The sequence below is a fragment of the Lepidochelys kempii genome, chromosome 6 (assembly GCF_965140285.1).
Source record: "Lepidochelys kempii isolate rLepKem1 chromosome 6, rLepKem1.hap1, whole genome shotgun sequence".
In the NCBI taxonomy this organism is placed as follows: domain Eukaryota; kingdom Metazoa; phylum Chordata; order Testudines; family Cheloniidae; genus Lepidochelys; species Lepidochelys kempii.
In genome coordinates this window covers 3,141,735-3,160,347 of record NC_136385.1, presented here as the reverse complement: position 1 = coordinate 3,160,347, position 18,613 = coordinate 3,141,735, and the positions used below count along the sequence as shown (strand labels likewise).

At 47.3% G+C, this 18,613-nt stretch overlaps 1 protein-coding gene across 1 annotated transcript; it reads left to right on the top strand.

The window, feature by feature from the left end:
* Positions 1-5,478: 5,478 nt before the first annotated feature.
* Positions 5,479-18,331, top strand: LOC140912337 (up-regulator of cell proliferation). The gene is made up of 3 exons (XM_073346567.2): positions 5,479-5,890; positions 7,921-7,992; positions 11,090-18,331. Exons 1-3 carry the CDS (start codon positions 5,617-5,619, stop codon positions 15,787-15,789), a joined length of 5,046 nt encoding a protein of 1,681 aa, XP_073202668.2. The 5' UTR covers positions 5,479-5,616; the 3' UTR covers positions 15,790-18,331.
* The last annotated feature ends 282 nt before the right edge of the window (positions 18,332-18,613 follow it).

Here is an 18,613-nt window from a genome sequence, read left to right as displayed (position 1 = left end):
CAAGTTCTTACTCAGTATTTCCTCTGTCCTGACTCAGGCAGAATTCCCACTGAAGTCAGGGGAAATTTGCGTAAGAAAGGAATGGTTAAAAACTTAAGTAGGGACCTTCCGGATTTGGACAATTGTTTTTATTCAAGTCCCAGATCAAACTATCCACATTGCATGGGTGGTGGGTATAAGTGGCCAGAGGAGGCTAAGCCTCCCCAAAACCAGATGTGGAGCACCAACCTCTGGAGGACAGCCAGCCCGCCCCCTTCGAACCGCTGATATTGTAGCCCTGCCGTGGTCCTGCCTGTCCTCTTCCCCCGTGGCCCCACTCACACTGCTCCTCTTCCTGTCCCCGCTCCGCCTCTTCCCCTTCTCCCAAGGACCCTCCTCGCCCGCTGCTCAGGGAGTAGAGGCGCAAGCAGTGGGCGGGGAAGGGCCACCGGGGAGGGGGTGAAGAGGCATGAGTGGCAGGCAGGGGGGGGCCTCGGGGGAGGGGGCAAAGAGGCTCAAGCCGTGGGTGTGTGGGCCGAGCCTTGGGGGAGGGGGGCCAGGGATGGGGCAGAGTGGGGTGGAACATGGGCGGGGCCTCGGGGGAAGGAGGCCGAGTGGGTGTCGGCCTCAGGGCAGAGCAGGGGGGTGGGGCTATGGTCCAGGTGCTCGTGCCCCCCCCCCGACTTCTAGGGAGCTCCTGGTGCTCATGCCGCCCAAACCCAAGTGTCACGCGCCTCCCCTGCTCCATTGCCACAGATTATCCACTTCTTCTCTGGAGGCAGCTGCCCAACCAACATGCGATCCAAGCTGGTCACATGTTCAAAACAGAGATTTTTTTTTCAAGCTGAGTAAAATCATGTCGTGTTTAATGACCCCTTGCAGTACGATTTCTATAGCATTTGTTTTCAAATTTACCTTGGCTCTCTTTCCCTCTGAATTCTTTCTTCCTAACCTTTGTATATGATGACTCTCAAACAACGATAAAACCATCTCCCCTCGCTACCTTATGGATGCGGCTGAAAAGGGCAGAAGGGGAAGCAAACTTTAGCTCCTATTGGATAGGAATGTGGAGGAGGATGACCAATGACTGGCAAGCTTGATGAGGAACTTGCATGTGTTTAAATATGATTCATTTTTAAACTGTCCCATCAACTACATTAAGAAATCCTTTGAAAAGAACCTGACAACTTTTATAAACACTCATATTTGGTTTGCTTTTTTGATCAGTTCTCTACAGCAGCCAACTTGTCTTCAGGGCTAAAACCTTTGCGTAAAATGAAAACTGAGGTTTTGCTGTAATCGCATGACTCCTGAAGCTGAGGCACTAGTAATGGGCCTATAGTGTTTATTTCTTGATCCATCCCAGTTCCTGAGCCCTCATTTCTCTCACGCCATGGTGGTGAGGCTGATGACTCTCCTTATCATAAGTCCTTCAACTTTATAGAGAGTTCTTTATTATAAGAAGTATGTTATCATTTGAGTCACACTGGAATTGCTGTAAAATTTAGAAACATACACCAAACACAATCATTTTACACCACACGGACGGGCTAAGTCTGATCTTTGCCGGGCCTATAGGTCTGTTCTCAGGGTGGGCCCATTTTCCATAAGCACCCTGAAAGCAACCTAAATGTTTCAACAAATCGTGCAGGCCAAGCTCCCCAGTGTCAGAGCAGGTGGGCCCAGCTGAGCTAATTAAAGGGCTATATCTGGGGCTATAGGGCATGTCTACATTACAAAGAAAACCCTGAGGCACCAGGTCTCACACAACCCAGGTCAACTGGCTCTGGCTCCTGGTCTAAAAATAGCCATGTAGACATTCCTGCTCGGGTGGGAGCCCAGGCAGCTCTGAGACCGCTCCTCAAGTTTCAGAACGCGGGCTCCAGCCCAAGCAGGAATGTCTACATGGCTATTTTTAGCCCAGCAACCCGAGCCCCAGAGCCCGAGTCAATTGACCCGGACACTGAGACTCAGCGCTGCGGGTTTTTCTTTGCAGCGCAGACTTAACCATAAAGACCTGTCAGAGGGCTGGAATTGCGGGAGCTGCTGGGGCAGCCCGTGCCAGGGGCGAGGAAGCCATAGAGTTGCGTTAACTCCTCTGGTGGGTCCTGGGACAAGGGGCCAGGTGTTCGGGGAGGTAACCCTGGGGCCGGCATTCCAGAAAGGGAGCAGAGCTGGCTGGGAGCAGGACGCTGGAGGAAGCAGGCTTACCAGAGACCCCCCGGAGGGGAGGCTGTGAAGCCCTAGGACAACGGGTGAGTGAAGAGGCTGGTTTGTTTCAGGTTTGGACCATAAGCCACTGGCTGCACATTAATTCTTTCAACATCACCTTGGCTCCCATCTCTGTCTGTCCAGCACAACCCGGTGCTGCCTTCTCAGGGAGGCTCACTTCGACACAGGACCCACCGGGTGAGGAGCTGGGGCGAGGATGCAGGAACAGTGCAGAGTCAACGGGGACATTCCTGAAATGGGGAGAGGGAAGTGGGACATGGATAACCCCCACTGCACAGCGCTGAGCCCACCTGCTCTCCCTGCCCAGCTGTGATCTTTCCTTGCCACCTAGAAGCAGCTTTATCAGGAGGAGTGTGAGCCTGGATCCCCTTTCCCATGGCTGGGGGCAGCTTGAGGAATACAGGGAGCTCTAGGTTCCTTCCCCTGAGCGGGGAGCAGCGGATGGAAGCACAGCCCTGTCGCCTTGGCTTGGTGGAGCAGCGTGGAGGGGTGAGAGGTGTTTCTTTTTGGGGAGGGGGGTGAGCACAGATGGCTGCAATTGCTTCCCCCCCCCCCAGTTGGAAATGTACCCAATTTTCCACCTTTACGGTTTTGCTCTGTGCACATTTCTGAGCCCCCCCAGCGATACAGCAAATGTCAAAACAATCTGAGTCAGCATGGGGATTTTAGAGCACGTAAAGCCGTCATCTTTAAAACCCTGCAACACTATAAATACTTTGTGCATCTGGACTCACAGACAGAACAGCAGAGCTCCCACTCTGCTAGAATAGAGACCTTTTTAATAGGCAGAGATTATAACAGCTTGCTCCGCTGAATACTGCCGGTTCAGCTCATTCTTCTTGTCAAGTCACCTTGAGATAAGCAGGTTCAAGCCATATAAACAGTTCAAAGTCTGGGCCCAGAGACTCACTGACAGCAGTGACAATGGCACACCAGGATCCAAGGTATGCACACAGTGCCTTTGCCACCCCCCAGGAACCATTTCCTTCTCTCTTCTCTTCCTTGATACTTTCCTTGGCTTCTTCTGAAAGGTTAGTAGCAAAAAATCTAATCTAGATTCATAGATTCCAAGACCAGCGGGGACCATTGTGGTTATCTAGTCTGACCTTGATAACATAGGTCCTAGAACGGCCCCAAAATCATTTCCAGAGCAGATCTGTAAAACAAACAACCTAACTTGAATTAAAAATTGTCAGTGACGGAGAATTCACCCCAATTCTTGGTGAGTTGTTCCAGTGGTTAATTACTCTCACTGTTAAAAATATACACCTTCTTTCCAGTCTGAATTGATCTAGCTTCAGTTTCCAGCCATTGGATCACGTTAGACTTTTCTCTACTAAATTGAAGAGCCCATTATTAAATATTTGTTCCCATGTAGGTACTTATAGACTGGGATGAAGTCACCCCTTAATTTCTCTTTGTTAAATTAAATAGATAGAGCTCCTAGGATCTATCCCTCTAAGGCAGGTTGTCCAATTCATTAATTATTCTCTTGGCTCTTCTCTGACCCCTCTTCAGTTAATCAACATCCTTCTTGAATTGTGGGCACCAGAGCTGGATACTGAATTCCAGCAGCAGTCGCACTATTGCCAAATGTAGAGGTAGAATAACCTCTCTACTCCGATTTGGGATTCGCCTGGATCACATGAGCTCTTTTAGCCACAGCATCACAGCGGGAGCTCATGTTCAACTGGTTCTCCACCGTAACTTTCTTAGAGTCACTGCTTCCCAGGATAGAGGCCCAAGTTCTGTAATGATGGCCTGCGTTCTTTGTGCCTAGATGTATACATTTATATTTAGCTGTATTAAAATGTATATTGTTTGCTCGCACCCAGTTTACCAAGCGATCTAGAAACTGGTAGTTTCTTGATTCTCTCGATCTGTGTGTGAGAGTGAGAGAGAATGAGCATGGAAGCCAGGGTCTGGGTCGTAACGTTGACTAAGGCCACGTCTACACTGCAGGTACTATGGCAGCACGGCTATGGTGGTGCAGCTGCGCTGCTATAATGCCATAGTGTAGATACTTCCTACAGCAATGAAAGGGGTCTTTCCACCACTGTAGATAATCCACCTGCCCCCAGTGAGGTCAATAGAAGAGTTCTTCCATCGACCTGGCTGCCACCACACCAGGAGTCAGGTTGGCATAGCTACAGCGCTCAAGGGTACGAATTCGCGCCGTAGCTTTGTCAACCTAACTTTTAAGCATAGACCAGGTCTCAGTGTTTGTCTACACAATGGTGGTTTATTCCGGCACATCTACTTCGCTGTAGCTATGCCAACATAATCCCATGGGGTAGATGCAGCCTGCAGTGCTGGAAGGGGTGTTCCTGTTGGCATAGCAACACCACCTCCCTGAACAGTAGCTATGGCAACAGAAGCATTCTTCCATTCACCGAGATCAGTGGTTCTCCAACTCCATTGCACTGTGGCCCACTTCTGACACTAAAAATTACTCTATGACCTCAGGAGGGAGGATTGAAGCCTGAGCCTGCCCAAGCCCGCACCGCCCTGTGCGGGGCGTGGGGCAAAGATGAAGCCCAAGGGCTTCAGACCCTGATGGGGCCTGTAACCTGAGCCCCACCACCCAGGGCTGAAGCCCTCAGGCTTCGGCCCCAAGTGGTGGGGAAGTCTAATGTCAGCCCTGGTGGCCCCATTAAAATAGGGTCGCGACCCACTTTCGGGTCCTGACCCACAGTTTGAGCACTGCTGACCTAGATGCATCCCCTCTTGCTGTTAGGATGGCATGGGGCAGAGGGAGGTGATTTTTCACACCTCTGAGCAACAGAGTGAAGTCGACCTATGTTTTAAGTGTAGACTGGGCCTAAGTAGGGTGACCAGATGTCCCGATTTTATAGGGACAGTCCCGGTCTTTGAGGCTTTTTCTTATATAGAAGCCTACTAACCCCCACCCCCGTCCTGATTTTTTACACTTCCTGCCTGGTCACCCTACGCCAAAGCAACAGTCTGTGGTTCCACAAGGTGTGACTTCTGCTCCATTATTCCTGGTATTCATTTAGACAGGAGTCATTCTCTGAAGCCGCCGACCAGAAAGACTCCATCTGGAGGGCATGAGTCTAGCCCAGACGCTGCATGAATTTGGTGAAATGAGGCTTAATAACCTGTCACTTCTCTACCAACAAGTAGCTCCTTAAGATCAGAAGTGTCAGCTCAGCGTTTGGGGCTCTGAATTTGGGGTGTAAAGCGAAATGCGCAGCCCTGGTCCAGTGCACATTGGATGGAGCAGCTCTGAAGGAAGGGAGAGGGGGGCTGTTCCATGCAGTGTGCACTGGAGAGTTTTTAGTTTCGTTTTTGGCTGGTCTCTGAGAATAAATCATTGTTGAGCTTCCTGTTTGCATGCCTAGAAGCAGTTTCCTGAGGCTGTGGTCCGTCTTCTGAGGAAGCAGCATGGAGGAGACGGTGAGAGATCATCTGCTGGGAACCGTGGAAGACCTGGGAGAAGAGTTTGAGACATTTAAATCCAAACTGAGTGAAATTCAGTTGCAAGAAGGCTTTGGAAACATCCCCTGGAGCACACTGCGAGTGGCAGACCCCAGAGCCCTAATGGAGGAGCTGCTCAGTTGCTCCGAGGATGAGAATGGTGTGGAGGTGACTAGGAAGGTGCTGAGGGCTATAAACCAGGAAGACCTGGCAGAGAGATTGAAAAAAACAACGGGATCTGGTAAGAAACAAGACCTGGAAGGATAAAACCCCTTCTCTGACTGTCACTCCTCTGCAACTTCCCTGCGTAGCATTTGCTTTGTCCTGCATTTGTGTGCATGCATGAGCCTAGATAAAATATAGATTTAATTCTTCATATACTTTAGGCAAGCAAGAAGGTTCCAGAAAGTACTTCGATTTTAGGTGTATTTGTATACGTTTCGGGTAATCTTTACTCCCTCTTCAGCTCCAGGTTTTACTCTTTTCCTTCTCCTGGTGTTGCCGGCACCCAGTGCCGAGAGGCTGAACAACAGCTTGAGTTGGTTCGTTACCCGGTGTGCTGGACCCAATAATCACAACAGGGTGGAGAAACAGAAAAGTTTATTTGCAGCTGCAAAAAGGTACAGGGAGAATAAAATCTCAAATCCTGCACAACAGAGCAGGAAGTTACACAGGCTTTTATACATCCTTTTTCCCAGCATACTTATCCAATAGCAAGCTGCCCCAAGTATCCATATAGCCAGCCAATCCAGTTCCCAGCTAGTTCCCTGGTTCTCTGTATCATTTGTTAAACTATACATAAAGCTGCTTTATTCAGCATTGTTCTTCCATATCTCCCCTGTTTGGCCTTGCTTAGTTTCAGGCAGTCTGACTCTGCAACATATTGTTGCAGATTCTCAGCATAACTGCTGTGTGTGCCTCCAGGCTGGGGGGGCCAAGGACACTTGGGCCTAGTACGCAGAGCTGCTGCGAGTGCCTCCAGGCAGGAGGGGGGGGCCAAGGACACCTGGGCCTAGTGCGAGGGGGCTTCATCGACACTCGTGGTCTTCCATCCCCTCGAGTTACCTAGTGGCCATGTCCCAGTGTCCCCAACACTGGTTTTCACCAAAAGCAAAAAAACATTTGGATTTTTCGCCTGTTTGTTTACATCAAGAGATACGTCTCCTCTGCTTAGTGAGCTTCTGTTCTTGCCACGTTTGGTACAAAGCAAAAAATACATTGATGTGGCTACACTGACCCAGCGAAGCTGAGAGTCTGCGTAAACAAAGAAAAGTGAGACTACGTTGCTCGGGCTAAACTACGAAAGTGTGGAATGAATAAGTGCCTCACAGTGTGGGGGAAGTTAGGGCCCTGCACCCCCCACTTCCTGCAATTCACCGTGACTCTCAGCCAGCCAGTAAAACAGAAGGTTTATTAGAGCAATGCTACTCAAAGTGGTGGTCTGCGGACCAGTGCCGGTCTGCGAGCCATCGGCTGCCGGTCTGCGCGCATGCTGGAAAATAAAATTGCCGGTCTCCCACATCAGATAGCTTGAGAAGCACTGTATTAGACAACAGGAATACAGTCCAAAACAGAGCTTGTAGGTACAGAAAACAGGACCCTTCAGTCAGGTCCCGGGTTCTGGGCCTCCCCCCGTCTCCCCAGCCAGCTCCAAACTGAAACCCCGTCCTGCTGCCTCGCCCAGCCACACACCCCGGCCCCTCCTCCAGCCTTTGTCCAATTTCCCAGGCAGAAGGTGTCACCTGGCCCCAGCCCCCTCCTGGGCTCAGTTTACGAAGGGCAGCCGCCATCCTTTACATGCTGGCCGTCAAGTATCATCTGTCAGTGAAGTCACCCCCTTGTTTCCCATCCCCATCCAGTATTGGTGCAGTACCCCAGGGAAACGGAGGCACGCCCCGTGTTAGTGGAAGACAAACTAGTAAAACTCCCATGCAACATTACCAGGTTAATACTCCCTACTCAGTCACAATAAGATCTAAAATAGGATTTAAAAGCAGAGTGAAAAATCAGAGGTGTCTCACCCACATAAATACACACATATTAATGTGGAATGTCCTTTGTCAATGCTGCAAAACGTCCGGATTTGCACTATGTGGGATGTACTTTAAGAACCAAGAATTCAAGAGAAATTCACTGCACCTGTCAGATTATTTTGCAGAAATTAGAGACTGCCTCCCACTCCTGGAGTTGGCTTATTTGTGTGGCTAGGAAAAAAGATGCATTTGAGAAATTAATCAAGAGGATCTTTAAGTACCCACAATGTCTTTCTAGGTGGTTCAAATCCACACCAGGAATCAGAGACTCACCAAGACCCAGAGATGATGGGGGAAGAACTCCTTAAAGGTATTTTCTTTTATGAACGTTCCAGGTTCTCAAAAAGAGGACACTGCCAGAGTGGGGAGGGGGAGAGCAGGGGAAAACTGGGGGGGAGGGAGAGAGCTGGGGGCACAGTTGGGGGTGCTGGAGGGGGCATCTGTGGTGGGGGGTACTCACTGGAGGTGGGAGGCGGTGTCACGCCCTGTCACAGTAGCAGGGCAGCTGGTGCAAACCCAGGATGCAGCGACAGCCATCAGTTAGCCCCCCCTCCCCCCCCCCGCAGGATCCCCCTCCCCAGGGCTGGGAACCAGGGCCTGGGTGGGCAGGGTCTGGCAGCTGTGGCTTGCAGGGGAATGGACCAATCAACAGTGGATGCAAGGAAGGGATGGACCAGTTGGGAAATAGACCAGTCGGGGATCTTTCAGAGCAGCAATATCTGCTCTGCAAAAACCCTGGACATTAGAAAAATCCACCTGGACACTGAAAGGAGATGGAAGGTTGTATAGGAAGCAGAGGCAGAGCCTGAGAGTCCCCCCTTGCACTGGACTTTCTCTCTGCAGAATGAAAATGCCGGAGGGGCCCCATACTACTTCAACCTCAGGGCTGCAAGAACAGCTGGGAAGTGATTCTTCTCTTCCACCCAGTTTGACTGGAGTCCCAGGGAAGCCAGCTGAGGTCACTCAATTAGTGTGAGCTGCAAAAAACGGGGCAGACAATCACCAAAGCTGGTGGATATTCCAATGCTTAGATTCACCAAGCCAGCATAAAACAGCTTCTATAATACCTCACTGGTTACCCAGAACCCAACAACACAGTCCCCTTAAAGTAACCCAGCCTCAGACCTCCACCCAGACACCCAAGTTAAATATGAGGAGGATTACTGATAATCTTATTCATCATATAAAAAAAATTCTACCAGTCCCAGAGGATCATACACATTACCCACCAGGTTAATGAATATTTCAGATCTTACCCAAATACACGCTTACAGCCAATTCTTATTAACTAATCTAAAATTTATTTAAAAAGAAAAGAGAGTGTATAGGTTAAAAGATTAATATGTGTACAGACATGAGTGCAATCTTGAAATTCAGATTCATAGCAGAGATGGTGAGCTTTGTAGTTGCAAAGAGTTTTTAGAATTTAGTTCATAGGTTATAGTCCAATGTCCAATATCATATTCAGGGTGTTCCAGCTTAGGACTGTGATCTCAATCTTGCGACTCAAACTTCCCCTGAAGAAGCTTAAGCAGATCTGAGATGATAGGATCAGGACCCAAGGGTCTTTTATATAGTGTTCTAGCAGCCACTTGACCACAGTCCTGGATGAACAATAGGCTTTTGAAGTAACCTTCTGTTTCCTAAACTTCACCAGTAATTAACTACATGGATCAACATAAGATAATTTATCTATTAAGCAGCTTATCACAAACTTTAAAGAGGCATCTAGACAATGACATTATTGCACTCAAGATTAATCTAAATGTTAATATTCCCTTTTGATCTTTGAATCGGTAGCTATAGTGGCAGACAGGAACTGTCTGTTGTGACAGGGCAAGGCCAGATGGCTATAGAAAAGTAGTGGGAGATAGATATATTAGCTCCAGGCTAAACAAATCCCTGGTACCAGGATAAGTGAAATGGCAGCTGCTCCAGGTCAATTAAGACACCTGGGGCCAATTAAGAACTTTCCAGAAGGCAGGGAGAACGCTAGGTTGATTGGGACACCTGAAGCCAATCGAGGGGCTGGCTGAAACTAGTTAAAAGCCTCCCAGTCAGTCAGGTGGGTGTGCATGTCAGGAGCTGTGGGAGGAAGTTGTGCTGTTGGAGAGACTGAGTAGTACACACCATATCAGGCACAAGGAAGGAGGCCCTGAGAGTGTGACCCTTGTCTCTAGAGAGAGAAGAGTTACGTGGAGGGTCACAGTGAGCCTCTGAGGCTAGCGAAATCCGCCAGGAAACGTGGGACCCACGGAGGCAAGGACAGAGCTTTGTCACACTGTTTACATGGCTAACATTTAACAAGATGAGTACACACATACAATTAGCGTTACCTCTAATTTCTAACAATATAGGTTTGCATTTCAAAGTTCTAGCCTATCTACCATAGAACGGCCTTAATTACCATTTCTAACATGTCTCTACAGGCTGACTCTGGGTCAATTAACCTGCAGGATGCTTAACCCTTTCTGGTCATGTGTTGCACTTTTTATATAAGATTTGTTACAATTATATAACAGTGGGAGCAACAGTGGTTTTGGTCCATATTGTTTTTTCTGTTATTATATCTCATAGCTGTGAGATCCTTGCACCAGATAACATGTGCGCCTAGATCCCCTAGGTGGTTTTGAAAATCCTTATAACTGTTAAAGATGTAGTTTCAAAGTTAGCACAACTTGATGCATTTAGCAATTGCCAACTTATTTATTTCCTTGTTTAACAACAATCAGTGAGCTAAGCATGGAGAAACTACCTTAGCAAGCAAACACCCTTGTTTGTACATCCTTGGTTCTCCACCAGCTTGGAACCAATTGGATCCAAATAGAAACACCCGCATTAAATGATGCAGAATTAAGCACAAGTTTTGTGTGCTTTGGGTTTCACAGCTCAAGTTGCAAAGAGCTGTCTGAAAGGATTTGCTGCTGTGACTGTCCTTTTATGAGGGAGAAAAGAGCGTGGGGGATGACTCATTGCAAATGTTCAGTGAGAGAAAAGCATAAAATCAATAGAAATTAGGGGCCTAAATATTTTTGAAGATTCTGGGGCAAAGAGTTTATTTTGGTTGGTTGGTTGGGGTTGTTTGCTTTGGTGGGTTGGGTTGGTTGGTTGGTAGGTTGGTTTCTTTAAATTTGCACAAAGAGAACAGAACAGGTTGCAAGGAATAGAAGAGGTAATGGAATAGAACTGAAAAGTTTAGCTTCATTGATCATTTCTTCATCCATTCATGCTCCAAAATCTTTTACGTGGTTTCTCCCTCTCTTTCGCTCATGCTTGAAAGTGAAGACCACAGTTTTCACCACCCCTAGTGTGCACCAATGTTCAGTGTCAAAAGAGACTTGCCAAAAAAATTCTATATTTTAAATATCAGTTCTGAAACCTGCTCATGCTTTCACCTCTTTCTGCAGAGAGAAAGAGAGCACTCCAGAACCTCCTGGTCACGCTGAAGATGGAGCAGCACAGAAGCATGAAGCTGGGGTTGAGGGATCTCCAAGAAATAAACCAAGAAAATCTACAGAACTGGATTCCTCGGGCATTAGGGGATTTACCGTGGCATTTTATGAGGAAGGTCATGGCTTTGAATGGGACAGCCAGAAACACGAGCCTTGGGCAGGGAGCACCTGGTGACCAAGCCAGCAGTGCGGAGAACGGGGGACAAGGCGATGGTGGCAATGCTCTTCATCATAGCAACATGGATGCTAGAGCTTCTCTGAACCCTCTTGATGTTCTCTGTGCCGTGCTGCTTTGCTCAGACAGTTTCCTACAGCAGGAGATCCTGTCCAAAATGTCCATGTGCCAGTTTGCCCTCCCTCTGCTGCTACCCGCCCTCGACACCCCCAAGTGCACCCTAATGCTGTGGGCCATGAGGGACATTGTGAGGAAGTGGAGGCCGCACTCCCTGGCAGAGAGCAGAGGGTTCAGAGAGGAGAGCCTGGTGCTCACGTCAATGCCAACCATTTCCTTTGTGCGGATAGGGAGCTGCAGCTTCTCCAAGTCGAAACTCCTCAATAAGGTTCTCAGCCCCTCCCAGCAGCACCATGATTTCTTCATCCATCATGACATGGAGTCTGGGAATGTCCCTCGGGAAGTTGCAGATGGGCTGGTGGAGATTTCCTGGTATTTCCCTTCGGGGAAGGAGAGCTCAGATCTTTTCCCAGAACCCATCGCGGTTACAAATCTGCGCGGAGACATTGAGTCGCACTGGCTGCAGTTCAGCTTTTTAACAGAGGTCTCCTCAGCAGTGTTCATAGTTACTGAGAGCATCAGTGAGAGACAATATGCACTGTTATCATCTCTGCAGGGCTCAGCCACCGAATACTACTTCATCCTCAGTGCCCAGGCTGAGAAATGTAGTCAAACTCTGGGTTTCCTTAGTAAATTAGCCCCAGTGCTGAAACTGAACAAATTAAACGTGCTGGAGAAAAGCAACACCACAAATGAGACAGAATTTGTAGAAAATCTCCAGCACACGATACGAAGCATAATGAACTCCTCTAATAAGAGAGTAAATATGAAAGCTGTGGCTACAGCAGCACGTGAATTAGGTATCCTGGTAGATGAGGACTGTGAGGAATGTCAGAGCGGAAGCGAGTGGGCTAGAGAAATTACCATGAACATGAGAGATGTGGCCAACTGCAAGACAGAAATGCTGAAACTCCAAGGAGATCTGTGGAATACCTTGACTAAAGTTGAAAAAGAGCTGTGCAGAATGAAAGAACAAGGGACTGTCCCTCCTGAAGACTATAAAGTGCAGCTGAAAGAAAAACTGTCAGAGCTTCATGTCCAGCAAAATAATTGTGAGCTTAACGATGGGCTGATTAAATTTATCAGTGGACTAGAGCAACTGACTGCAGTCGAAAAACATCACTTCCTCATATGGCTGAAATATACGCTGGATCACATTGCTAAGGATGAACATTCCAGACTACAAGCTAAGTATAATGCTTTGGCAGGTGACCCACAAAAGCTAGAAGAACTGGGTGAATTCATCTCTGCCGGTTCCCTAGGGGTGGAGCATTTCATGCGTGAGCTGGGGCAGTTGTATGAGGCTGAACACGCGATGGTGAAGGAAGGCAAAAGGGCAGAAAGCGAAAAGCAATTCACCCGTCTCCCAGGCATAGCAGCTGACCTGATGCTGGAAGGGTTTCCCATGGAGCTGATTGATGGAGATGCCTCCAACATCCCACTGCAGTGGGTGACAGATGTTCTGACCCAGCTCCATGTCAAGCTGGGGGAAAAGTCCAGAATGCTGGTTCTAACGGTGCTGGGAGTGCAGAGCACTGGGAAATCCACCCTCCTCAACACCATGTTTGGCCTGCCATTTGCAGTGAGCAGTGGCCGAAGTACACAAGGAGCCTTCATGTCGCTCATTAAAGTGGCAGAGAACTTTCAGGAGGACCTGAGCTGTGATTTCATCCTGGTGATAGACACAGAAGGCCTGAAAGCCCCTGAAACAGCCAAGCTGGAGGATAGTTATCAACATGACAGTGAGCTGGCCACACTGGTGATTGGACTGAGTGACATAACCATCGTTAACATGGCCATGGAGAAAGTCACCGAAATGAAGGATTTTCTGCAAATTATGGTCCATGCCTTTCTCAGAATAAAGGAAATCAGGCAAAAACCCCAGTGTTTATTTGTGCATCACAATGTCAGTGATGTGTCTGCGCATGGACAAAACATGAGGGACAGGAAGCACCTCCTGGAGCAGCTGGATGAAATGACCATAGCTGCAGCAAAGATGGAAAAACTACACAAAGAGGTGACATTCTCAGATATTATGGACTATGATCCAGAAATACAAGATTGGCACCTCCCCAGCCTGTGGCACGGAGTCCCTCCCATGGCGCCAGTGAACTTGGAATACAGTGAGAGCGTGGGGAAGCTGAAGAAACACCTGTTTCAGTTGATAAGGATCCATTCAGTTGAGATTCCTCCCAAAAACATCCCCCAGTTTATTGAATGGGTGAAGAGCCTGTGGAACGCACTGAAGCATGAGAACTTCTGCTTCAGCTTCAGAAACCCCCTTGCCACGGAGGCCTACAACCAGCTGTCTACCAAGTTTTCTGAACTGGCATGGGAATTCCAAAAGAAGATGCATCTCTGGCTGTCCGAACAAGAAACTTTCATCCAGAATCAGGCACCAGAGGAACTGGAGAGCGAGATCTTCACCCAGTTAAGTCGGGAAACCCAGCAGAAACTGCAGCATGAAGAAGACAAGATTTTTGAGTGTTTGGAAAAATATATAAAAGGTGGAGCAACAGCCACTCATATGTTAGAAATCAAAGAAGATTTCGTCAGGAGCACAAAAAGCACGACATCTACGTTTCACCGTTATTCACACCAACAGCTGGAGAGAGCAAAGAACAATAGAAAGCGCCATGGTAGGTATTACAATAGCGAGGCTGAGTTCAGGCAAATAATTGAACAAGAGGTTGACAAGCTTCTGGAAGACTGCAGGAGTCGCGAGCGTAAACTGAACAATGAGGAACTGGAGCGGGAATTCCAGGCAATGTGGAGAGGGGTGTTGTCCGAGTCAATGTTATTTTCTTCAATGAAGCGAACCATTTTTCAAGAAATGCAAAGCCTGCTGGAAGAGGACCTGGAGGTTCGAGGGAGACTGATGCATCAAGAAGCTGGGAGCTTGCTACATTATTCAATGAGTTCTTTCACAATGAAAAAAGAACACTTAGATTTAGCATGGTCTGAAACTTTGAAGGAACTGTTCACAAAGGAAAACTGGCATAAAGCAGAGGAACTTGCTACATCCTTAATGCACCAGTGCTCTGCTTACATTGATGAGAAAGCAAATTCCAAAGCAGACTATGATGAAATCTATTGCAGAGAATTGCTGTGTATGATCAATGAGAGACTCCAACAGGAGGATGTTTCAAAACTTCACACAAGTGGCTGCTTTGAAGTTGACCTGAAGCTTCACATTTTGGGAGAAGCTGCTCGTGTGTTTCAAGAAATCCATGATAATTTTATGAAAGAAACTGACCCTCAGAAAAGTCAGAAGAAACTTAAACTTCAGTATTTCTCCATCCTGAAAGATCTTTACCTAGACAAAGAGGTAAGTCACAAGAGAGCCAGGGATTTCTGTGACCAGTGTTTGAAGCCTGCCCTGGTGGACTATATGAATAAGAGGCTAGGAATAGCAATATCAGATGACATTCTCAGAAGTGGACAGTCCATTGATTACGCCAGCCGAGGCTTTTTCCAATTTACCACACAGAAAAAATTGTTGGAGGAAGATGATTTTTACAACTATGTGAGATATATTGAAAACTATGAAGATTTTGTGAAAACCTGGATACAGAGACACCTGGTTGATCACTACAGTGAAAATGAAGGCCTGGAAGATTTGGAGAGAGAGATTCTATCCACTGTAATAGAGAGAGTCAGGGGTGCTCTGGAAAACTCCGAAGATAAGTCTAACACAGTCTTGGCCTTTATAGACAACTTTTGCAAAGTGCTGCAGAAAGATCTGGTCATTTCCAAAGACAGCTTAGTGGGGATACGGTTTATAAACACAGTTAACACTGGGAAATTCACTGCTTTTATTCAGACTTCCCTTTCTCAACTGGCGCAACAAATCTTAGCTGAATTTAAAAATTTGGAAACAGAGTCTAAACTCTCCCTTCTGTCAGTGAAGCCCCAGGATGAAATCTTCAAGCGAGTGTTTGGCTGTGGGAAGCAGTGTCCATTCTGTAAAGTCCCGTGTGAGGCAGTAGGTACTGATCATAAGGAGCATTTTGCATCGGTACATCGGCCTCAAGGATTAGGGACATACCAATGCGTTGAAACAAACATACTAGTTTATGAATTATGCTCCTCTGCTGTGGTTTCCAATTGCATATTCCAATGCCCGGAGACACAATGGAAGGATCATCCTTTTAAAGATTATCGCACTATTTTTCCCAACTGGCGCATCCAGCCGGACCCCAGCATCAACGCCTCTGATTACTGGAAGTTTGTTTTTAAGGAGTTCAATCAAGAATTTGCTGAAAGGTATCATGCTGAACCAGCTGATCTCCCAGGGGACTGGGAAAAAATAACCAAAGAGCAGGCTCTGGAGAGCCTGGAGGAAGCATTCAAAATGAAATAACCAACATGCTGAGAAAATCCATGTAAATGGCAGTGCTTTCAATTCGGAAGAACAACAATCGGTAACTTCTGTTACTTGTTTAATATTCTTTAAAAGTGTGTGTGTTTGTAATCTGTGGGAAATATGGAAAACTCCCGTACAATTTGCAGCTTTCAAATGGAGACTGAAAGCAAGAAAACTGGTTTTATTTTGCGTCACGAAACTATGTGATACATCAAAATAGGAGTGCAACATCATCTTTCAAGGTGTGGCGTGACAGCATTGTGCATCCCCAAGGTTCACCGTCTCCCGATAAGCATCAAACATGCTCCAGTGGCCAATAAAAAGCTGTTTTTGTCTAACTGACAATCCTGAAAAACCTCAGCCCTGACTCTATGAGTTGTTCCCTTCTCACATCTCATCACCAGGGAAAGATTCTGCAGAACAAGTTAGGCCTGGACTACCCTTAAAACTTATACTGGCGTAACTGTGTCGGTCAAGGGTATTAAAAAAAACACACCCGCATATGACATAGCTATGCCGGGAAAAAACCCAGTGTAGATGCAGCAATGCCAACAGAAGAGCACATCTGTGGTTGTGGCTAACATGGTCCAGGGAGGTGGCATTCCTACACAAGCAGAAAAATGGAAACATCAGCATACGGTGCGTCTACACTGTGCCGACATTGGCTCTGTAGTGTAGCCAAAGCCTTCGTTACATCTGTGCAACTCATTCTCTAATGGGTTGCAGGCCTTGTGTACACTTGAAAGGTTTGTGAGGCATTTGCACCAGCATAGCTATACTGGCCAAGCCTCCTAGTGTACTCGGTTTATACCACTAAGAAAGTCCTCTTGCTAGTGTAGCTTGTACCAGATCCCCAAGCAAAAGAAGGGTTTTTGCCAGCATAGCTACATCAGCAAAAAAAATGCTACCACGGCTTCACAATTATTTATACCCCTGCCGAGCCGGCAGCAGTATGTGTCTGAGCTGGGAATCACCCTCCTAGCTTGGCATCCAGACGTAGCCTCCAATACACCAAAGGAACAGGCCTGTCCTGTAAAAAAGTGCCACTTTTACACTCTGTTTATACAGCAGATCTTTGCATTTATCAACTACCCCTAAGCTCCCTGTTTTAGATGTAATCAAATCTTCATTGTCCGAATCCTAGCTAACACATTCTTGCTTATCCAAATTGGAGGCATCTCCTAAACTTTGACATAAATTCTGATAGTACAGAGCACTTAATATTTGCAGCGCTGAACTACTCAAGAAATCCAAAGGATAGAAGTTCTGGTCCGGGACAGAACTAAACTTCACAGACGTAGAGTGTTTGTGAAGCGGAGTTTGACAGAGCTCTTATACTCAGCAGGGTTGAAACTCTGGGTTTCTCTCCCTTTTTAGTCAGCCAGCACTGGGAAAGCAGATCAGTCTCTCTATAGTCACAAGTGTACAGATGTCAAAGCTGACTAGGTCTGCTCACCTGATTGTCCAATGCTTTTGGCCATGAGTTAAATGCAATTGTAATACACAGGTTTTATTAAAATATAGTTAATAAAATGTGTGGAATGCTGTCTCTTGTGCACTGTGAAACGGTCCTACCTTAATCTTGGAAAACGTAGGCCACTTCACTCAATTCCTCCTTTTCTTTTTCTTGATAACGAAAGTCCAAGTAAACCAAAGTCTAAACAAAAGTCCAGCTCAAGCAAGGTTCTCCACGAAGGGTCTGTTCATCTTCCACTTCTTCTCTTGGAGTGTAACCACGACACATATGCTTGGTCCCTCAGAGACGAAGCAGAACTTCCATTCACCCTCTTCCATGAGTTCCAGCCTTGGGCCCTGGCCCTCACAATGTTCGTTGTCTAACTGTAGTGTATAGGAGCCTCCCTTTCAATAAACTTGTAGAGCTTCTATCACATTCTCAGTGGACTCCCTGTTGTCATTTCCAAGCTGATGAATCTGAAATCTTCGGATATAATACGGAGTGCATGGGCATTTAAATAGTTAAATAGATCTGGTGTCTCTGTGGTTCCTTTATATGACTTCCGTTGTGCAAAGAGCGAAAGGCCCGGAATTTGGAGGCGAGGATGGGATCCTGTCCAGGAATATGGCAGACTGGAGTGTGACTGCAGGGGCCCAGTGAAACTGAACAATATTTCCGCTTTTAAGAACAGAATCCAAAAGAAAACAAGACACCGTCTAACTATCCGGCTGGATTAAGAACGTTGGCAGAACATTATCGTATTTAGGTCGACTTACCACAGCGTCTTCACAGCGCTGAGTCGACTGCCGCCGCTCCCCCGTCGACTCCGCTTGAGCCTCTTGCAGCGGTGGAATACTGGAGTCGACAGGAGAGCGCTCGGGGATCGATGGATCGCTTCCCGCTGATCTGGCGGGTAGTGTAGACCTGCCCACAGTGCAATAGGAATGCTTAGTGTAGTGCCAGAGGGATTTTAAGTGAGGTACGCGTTCCTGGCATGGAGAGCTGGACATGGTTTCTGCAAGCAGAGTGCAATAGGAAGCCATCAGCAATTGCACGTACAAATTGGTTGACTGTGTGAGAAAGTTGGGATGAGTGGGAACGGGGGTGGGTGGGTGGGTGGAGGAGAGATACGAGATGGTCCCCACACATCCCATTGTAGGCTTGAGTAAACTTGTGGATAGCTTGATTTGAGCACAAGGTTAAACTGTAAACAAGGGTGTGAGAGGCTGTGTGCTGGAGACGGTGTTTTCCAGCTACTTGCGATAACTGGGACCAGCCGGAACAGATATGCTTAAAATATACATAAGAACGGCCACACTGGGTCAGACCAAAGGTCCATCTAGCCCAATATCCTGTCTTCCAACA